General features: G+C 39.7%; 1 protein-coding gene across 1 annotated transcript; it reads left to right on the top strand.

The window, feature by feature from the left end:
• The first annotated feature begins 5,681 nt into the window (after positions 1 to 5,681).
• Positions 5,682 to 7,620, top strand: LOC131049082 (BTB/POZ domain-containing protein At1g63850). Its single transcript, XM_057983102.2, has one exon. It carries the CDS (start codon positions 5,865 to 5,867, stop codon positions 7,230 to 7,232), a length of 1,368 nt encoding a protein of 455 aa, XP_057839085.2. The 5' UTR covers positions 5,682 to 5,864; the 3' UTR covers positions 7,233 to 7,620.
• The last annotated feature ends 962 nt before the right edge of the window (positions 7,621 to 8,582 follow it).

Raw genomic sequence — 8,582 nt, 5'->3', positions numbered from 1 at the left:
ATAGGTCCAAGCAACTATGTCATCATATTTTTGACAAAGCTTAACAAAGGCCTCTTGTCCGGTTGAGGAACACACCTTGCCCAAGTTTAGGGACCTACCCTCGACAACAACAACTAGCTTGTAATCATCCTTCTTTGCAGCCAAGTTCATCTTCTTCTTCAACTGATCATCCGAGTTGAAAATGGCTTCCAAGGTAACTAGACCTTTAGGCAACTTGTTGGAGTTGAGCTGCATGATTTGATCTCCATACTGGTCTTACAACTTAGACTGATTTTTAGCAAAAAATTCTACTTCATTTTGCAAGAAGTTGACAATTTGCTGATCACTTTCGAACACTTGCCAATTTACCTGATTGTCTATGACAACAGGCCTCACAACAAGCCTAATGTGTTGTTCCTTCTCACTTACAACATGTGTTGGTATGTCAAATTGAGCACCAACCACTGCAAGCCTATCAACATGCTTGTTCTGACCTCTAGGAATGCTTTAGATATTGAAGGCCTCAAATCCTTGAATCAAATCCCAAACCCCTTGTTTGTATGATTTGAGTAGGTTGTTCTTTGTTATACTTTGAGCTTGGATGTGGTTAACAACCAACTCACTATCTCCAAATACTTGTAAAGATCTGATCTTTCTTCTTTGTGCAAGTTGGAGGCCTTGGATCAAGGCTTCATACTCAGTGACATTGTTGGTGCAACCAAATTAAAGCCTAAAAGAGAAGAAATATCTCTCTTGCTCAGGAGAAACAAGAATCACACTGACACATGAATTGTTTTTGTTTCTTGAACCATCAAAAAAAATGCTCCATAACCCCTCTGAGTCTCCTTGTGTCTTGATGAGTTTAGGGGTAGGAGTATCCTCTTCATGGATACATTAGGTGCCAAGCCTAGTCTCTTCAGTCTCAACTAATGGATCAAACTAAAAAGCATTGGCCCATTTGTCCAACAAACAATCAAGGACCTCTTGCAAAAGAGTAGCAGGCTCATGGACAATACACTCCTCCCCCTCTTCATGCAAAGTACTATTCATGTTTATAGGGCTGGGGGTGTAGGGCTCAATGTGGTTTTGCACAATGGGCTCTGCCCTTATGGTAACCTTGGTACCATACCTTGTTCGAAATAGCATGTGGGACCAATCAGAAGACAAGTATCCACCTATCTTAGTGGTGAAGTCTCTAGACAGGCAGGTGACAAAGAAGGCAGGGAGGTCGATGATTGATACGTCTTGCAAGACAGTGCAACCAGGGCATGCATGCAAGGTTAAATTCAAGTTTTTAACAACCCCTACCGTCTTAATAGAAGTGTCATCCAATTGGACCGCCCCTTTAGTCACAGGTTCATATTCTATGCCAAGAAGATCAACCACCTTCTTAGGCATGACTAAGCTACTAGCTCCTGAATCTATCATGCAATTGTGAACTAAGTTATCTCCTATGATTAAAGAGAGATAGAAGGGGGGAGGCTTCTTGATCTTGCTTGAATCTTCCTCCTCCATGGGTTGCACCAAAATGGAGGAGACTGCCTTTCTGCTGACTGTTGCCTCATCACTTGATTGGTCGACGTCCTTAGGTGCCTCCTTAAGCAAATCCCTTTGAGATGGGATGGAAAGGGCCTCCCACATAGTGACATTGAGGTTGGCCTTCTTCATCTGATCAACTATGTTGAAAGGAACACCAGCTGATTTTAGAGGCCCCTTTGAGGCTATAAGGTCTACCTTTTCTCTTTGGACAACTTTGGCCTCTTCCTGCCTCTTGCTCCCTTGCATGGTATTTTGGCTTGTATCATGGACAACTATAGTGGGCATTGGAGCTTGGGCTGATGTTGAAGGTGAGGCAACCTCCATGGCTCTCTTCTTTGACCTTGTATATTGTAGCATAGACTCACCATATGTTTGGTTCATACCACAAAATTCTGCCTCCTGCCAATTGACAAAGATAGAATCACCTTGCAAGTAAGTCTGAGTGCCAACACTAGGCTAATTTCGGTCATATTGCTGGCCAAAAGTGGTTGGCTCATCCTGCACCACTAAGGATTGGACAAACCCTCCATTTTGGCATGCACCTTGGTTGTGTGGCTGATTGCATGGTTGACAACAATCCTTCTCCTGGGTGAGGTTGTTTTTCATTGGAACCATTTCTTTTGAGTTGCTTGCATCTGTGGGGTTCACACTATTCAAAGGTCCGACGTTGCTCCATTGGTTTTTCCCTCGAAAGGGTGGCCTATTCTGCTTGTAGTTCTGATTTTGTGTTTGATAAGGTCTGCTATGGTGGGCTTGTTGCCTCTTTAGTGTCACCATCTCATTGTTAAAGTTTTGCAATAGAGCCTTGACCTCATGGAGCTCATTGGAGGATGTGGATGGTTGACCCACGGGTGCCATGGGGATAGGAGCCAAGGTGGGTTGCTGAGTAGGAGCTTCTAGGAAGAGAGGCATTGGGGGCCTTGGAGCTATCTTCTTAGCCTGTATCAAACAAATTTTTGCCCTTATGGCCATGTCATATGCACCCGGTAAAGAGGCTCCACCCATTGATTGTATCATAATAGTTATATCACTGTTGAGAGCTCTAAGATAATACAAGAAGGCATGATTTGGAGATGGCTTCACTAGAGCAGGAATTCTATTCCATGTCTTATGGAATTTGAAATTGAAATCTCCCATGAACTCATGAGGTGCCCTCTTGATCGTAGTCAACTACTCCATGAGTGATAGGTGATCACTTTTGTCTCCGAAATGATTGCACAACCTCTCCCCCAATTCATCCCAATTGTGAATGGAGCTAGACGACAACCCTTTATAACACTGCAAAGCTTTTCCTTTCAAAGATGTGGCTAAGAGTCTGACAATAACATCATCCTAAGTGATATTATGGATGAAGTAGATATTCACAATGTCTTGGATGTGCTCAATGAGGGTAGTAGCTATTTCACCAGTGAAGTATGGTATACTCTTTAACGCAACCACTGGTATATCATTCCATTGAGTGAAAATAAGAGGACTCCCATTGAAGGTAACAAAAACTTGATTTCTGGCCATGTGAAACAATGGTCTATTTATATGAGTGGTGGGATCCCTTGACAATAATGGTCTTGTAAATGGAGGGCTAGAATGAGACCTGGGAAATGGAGTGTTTACAACCCTGACCTCCCTAACTAGTGATAATGAAGGTCTACCTCTCCACCTTCCAGTGCCTGAAGATGAGAGTTCTTTGAACACGAAACTACCTCTAGATCTTGACACCCTTGTATGAATTCTGGGCATGAAATCAACAACAAGTCATGAAAAACAGTGGACCCATGAGCAGAGACTTTAGAACCTTGGGGTTCCGGACTTCCGGAGTTGCGAACTTCGGAACCTGGGGGTTTCAGAGTTCCAAAGTTTGATGACTTGGGAACTTGGGGGTTCTGGAGCTAGTAACTTGGCATGAACAAGAACTGGACTTTTGAGCAGAGTCGCCAAGTGCTTGAAGATGACTGCCTCTAAAGGTTGAAACACTAAGAACAACACTGAATCCTTAGCATAAAAAATCGAAAGTAAGTCCCACTGGGCGTGCCAAAAACTATTATCACAAAAGCTTGCACCCTTGCTGAGCTATCAACTTAGCAACCTCGTGAAACATGGAAATGACCCTGAAGTGGAGGACCTTGCGCAAGGGGGTTGAGTCCCCGGAGAAGGTCGACTTCCTTCTCAATCCAGGTGCAGGTGTTGAACCAACTCAACACTTCAAATCTTACTCCTAAGCCTATCCTAACAACTTGTAGAGGAAAAGGGAAAAGAGAAATGCTTAAAATGAAAGGAGGTGATGCACCAAGATAAGAGATTGTTTCTCTCCCTACCTGAAATGACACAAAGAATCAATTGAAATACCCAGGAGATGCACAAACTTCCCTAATGCATGTATGGAGGTTAGAATTCATTGAATGTCAATAGGGGAGAAGGTTCCCATAAGCCACACCCAGAATTAGGTAAACACAACATATATGTGAAAGAAAGCCACAAACATACACTTATAATGAAGGTAAGAACAAATACACAACATTCATAAGTTGAAGTAAGACAAGAATGATGATTTCAATTCATTCAAAGGCCAATGGCCAAATTTATAGTTGCAGAAATGCAAAAATCATACAAGTCTTTAAGATAAGTGAAAGAGCATAGAATAGCTCCAGCCAACCGAGAGAGAACCCTTTACAATGAGGCTTAACAACCTTTATATAGAAAACTGGTTGCATAAGAGAGATCATGACCCCTGTGTGTGCAGGGAAATGTCAGTCTGGGAGTGCAGGGAAGTGCATGCACCTAACTTTCTGTACATGCAAGCAACTTAGCCATATCTTGAAAATACAAACCTGAGAAGGGTGGATTGACTGACATTCCAAAGTCAAAGCATGCAGACATGACATAAGTTACCACAACAAGCATGGTCTTGTACCTCTCTTGATGGAAATCTTGCCAAAATCATTAAATGCACCCCTGTAGCTCCACAAAAGAAGGTGCACAAGTCACAAAAGTTGTCAGAGCATTTAAAGATTTGAGTGTTGATCACGCCATCTGGAAGTGTTGCAAGCTGGAAGGAATTTCGAGGACTTCAAAAAATTGAGTTCCCAAAGTGGGGAAGACAAGGAAGAAACTTTGAAACCTCGGGGTTTTAGAGTTCTGGGGAAGAGGAAAGAGACGCAATAGGGAACTTTGGAACCTCGGGGTTCCGGAGTTCCGAGAAGGAGAAAGGAGATGCTAGAAAAGGAACTTCAGAACCTTGAGGTTCCAGAGTTACGAGAAAGGAAAAGGCCAAGGGGAGGAACTTCGGAACCTCAGAGTTCCGGAGTTCTGGAGAATAGAAGACGAGGGGGAAGGAAAGGGAGGAACTTCGGAACCTCGGGGTTCTAGAGAAAAGAAAGGGAGAGGAAACAAAGGGAAGGAACTTCAGAACCTCGGGGTTCTGGAGTTCTGGGGAAGGGAAGAAGAAGCTAAGGAAGAGACTTCCTCTAGACAAGACAACACTTCACAATTCTTAATTCCACTGCTTTTCTCCCTGATCAACTGGGGCGGCGCCGGTCCATGGACCGTATCTCTGATCGATTCTCTTTGATGGACCAAGGGTGTCATAGAATGATAACAAAACCCTAAACAATGTTCAAAAAAATTGTAGAAGAAACATTATTGTTCTTTTCCAGAAACAACTTTGACAATTTCTACTCATTTCATTTCATGCAAGTTAAACAAAGTATTAACAAAAAGAGTAAAAGAATTGAAAATATTATTAACAAAACAGATACCCAAAATATGATTGTAATGTTCACATTTTCTATTCCCTGCAGAAGTTGATGTTTGAAGCTTTGTAAATCAAAACCCATTTCGATAATAAGATTATATAGGAGAATAATCATCCGATTATGAGGGGAAGAGGATCATGCATGGCAGACAACAAAGGAAGAGTGACATCCACAAAATGGTACTACCTCAAAAATAACAGAGATTAGCATGCTTCTGAAAAACCCATGTAGAACAAGCAAAAAAGTATTAACCAATCCTTTAGAAGAAAAATAATTTAAATGTATGTATACTTTTAAAATAAGTTAAAAAAGTTTAAAGAAAAGAAAATATTTGTTTATAATTGATTTAATTTTTTTTCAATAACCATTTAAACACCTCCGCTATAATTCAATGCTATGGATAACTAGTACAATACACATTTTAAACTTATACACCACCCTTAAACAAGATCTGATCACATCCACCAGGAAGGAGTGAAACATTTTATTCCATCAACCTGAACTTGCACATGTGCGCTGTTTTAAATCCCCAATTTGTCATCTTACCGCTTCGCTTTGAACATTATTGCCAGGCCTGTGGAGATTCACATTTCAAAAATGTTTTTCAAACTTTCAGGTAGCATTTATAGAAGATCAAGTTGCGGAAGGCTGAATTCCTCGCTTCCATCCCTTAAATTGCAATCAGCAATGGATGCCCAATCCTTTCAAATTGGTGATGAGAACGATGGAGATGTTATATTGCGGTTAATCTGCTCCGACGGTGTTGAGTATGAAGGTAATCCTGTGCATTTACATTCTCGTGTTTTGAACAAATCCAATTTTTTTCAGGCGAGGCTCTCCGAGCGGTGGTCTTTACATATTTCGCCTCCTGAAATCAAATTAACTGTCCTTCCCAATGGCGTTGCTGATAATTACATAAAGTGTATCAGCCTTATGTACTCATCTTACAAGGGAACAGGTATTTACTTCTCTGGCATAGATGAAGCCCTAGATATTTTTCCAGTTGCTTCTGAATTATTGTTTGAAGAAGGCATTCAGGCATGCATGCATTATCTGGAAGCACTTCCATGGACTCCCCAAGAAACGCTCAAAATCAAGTCTCTGTTATTATCTTCGCATATAAGTGTTTCTGCTGATTTATCTGCTAGACTTCTAATCTCCAATTCCTCGTTTAGTGAAGAGTTAGAGCTCTTGAAAAAGAAATTGCCAGAAATGTTTTCTACTATATGGAAAAATCAATCCCATATGATACCCTTGAAGAGTATGCGGCTTACAATGGAGAAAAAACTGAGTGGAATTTTCCAAGGCAATGCATTTCCCGCTGTACAAGAGGTATGTAGAGACGCAATTATAAATGAATGTAGTGCCAAAATTAAGTGCATTAAAAATCGTCGAAATGATCATAATACAGGAGATTCGGCTTGTGAGAATCTATTGTGGCTAATAGACCTTACTAAGCTTTGCAATATACGAATATTTGAAACTACATTGAAATTGTTTGTCGAAGATACACAGCTACTTGACATATTACTGCACGAAAGCACTGATATCTACCGCTCCCGTCGTTTTTCCGAATCCTTCACAGAGCATCTGCTACAAATTTTAGTGGTCAGGTTTATGAAGGGTTTGACAAATGGGGATGTAATTGCTTCCAAGTCTTTCCGAATTTCTTTTCTTAGAATATGGGTGCCAGTTATGGCATATCATATTTGTAACTTGGTTAGTTTCAGTTATTCTGAGACTATTCGTGGTGGTTGGCCTCAGGAATACTCTGAAAGATTTGTTGAGGATGTTACTAAAGTGGTAGGAACCCTTCCTCTCGATGACCAGAAAGCACTATTTGTGTTTTGGACAAACTCTTTGCAAACATTTCAAACCCGATGGAAAGAAGCTTTTCAATGGTGGATTGATGCAATATTGTTAGCAGTAACAAGTGTAAATAGCAACAGTCTTGGAACTGGGTGATAGGTAATGAAGAACCAGAGGTAACTTAAAATTTTGGTATTTGGTTTCTAGTTAGATTTTTGAAGGGCTGATTTATGACATACATCAACGTTGGAGGACTTGTGAAATTTGGTAGAACAAACCTGGAGATGAATATTAACCATGCAGAATTTTCATGGAATTTTGGGACTTAGTGTTACTGGTATGACTCATTTTAGGAAGCATCAATAATATTGTGCTTTACTTGGGGTATGATGCATATGCTGCATCAGTTGACATTCCAAAATAATATTAAAAAAATTGCTTGGCAATTGTATGTCTCACCAAGTTATTTGGTAGTTGGGTGCTACCAAGTACCAACAACATAAGTTTAAAAACAATTAAGTAGCTTTTCCATTGCATTGATTGATGTTTATGTCTCATTTACAATTTATTTCTCATTACTTATTTATCATATTTTTAATATAGGCTCACATGCAATACACGTTTCCTGAAAATTATCTTTAATTGCAATATTCTACTTCTATATGGTTTGCAATATTCTACTTCTATATGGTCTATTGCCAACAGAGAGAAACTATTAGACTCAAACTCAAAGCATTGAGTGAGTTTTAAAATTATAACGGATGGCTTACACCGATAATGATTACACCATATTTGTTTTCTTGAAAGATGGATTGCAACTGTAAGTTTGGAAGATAGATTACAAGTTGGCTCTTACATCAGCACGCAGTTAGTATATTGTTCCTTTGGTACTTGGACTGTGTAAAGTTTCTTATAACTGAACCAAACTTATTGTTTAATCTCGCTCCATCTACTTTGGATAAGACTGTATGAGTTTTGAACTAGATATTTTTTTGGTGCTTCTTACTTTCATGACATTGATTTTTGTTTTTAGGATATTTCTGTTATAAGAGGTGTGGCTGCTGATATCATAAAGGTTTTTAGAAACTATCATCTTTATCTCAGAGATACTGGAAAATCCAGCTGGGTTGGTTACATAAGGATGTAAGTAATCAATCCGTGAGCTCTTTTACTAAGTTGCAATAAACTTTGTTGTTATGGGTCTCATGACATGTATTTTAAAGTAGTGGACGGCAAACCACCTCTTCACAATTTTGACAACAAAGACTGTTAAATCTGATTGAACATTTAAATACACTCACTTTCAATCACTTCTTAGTTGGGAATGGTTTGTTATTGCATATCCTGATGGTGTTATTTATTACTAGTTACTACGAATAGGTGAACTTGCTTTTCATTGTTATGCATGACCTGTTTTAAGTTAGATCTCATTATCCATTATGTGTCGACACTTCAGTTCACATGTTCTAAGTTTAATCTCATTATGGATCACCAAAATCCTTCATA

The sequence above is a fragment of the Cryptomeria japonica genome, chromosome 10 (assembly GCF_030272615.1).
Source record: "Cryptomeria japonica chromosome 10, Sugi_1.0, whole genome shotgun sequence".
Classification (NCBI taxonomy): domain Eukaryota; kingdom Viridiplantae; phylum Streptophyta; class Pinopsida; order Cupressales; family Cupressaceae; genus Cryptomeria; species Cryptomeria japonica.
Note: the sequence above shows the minus strand (reverse complement) of the source record. Positions and strands in the feature narration are given on the sequence as shown.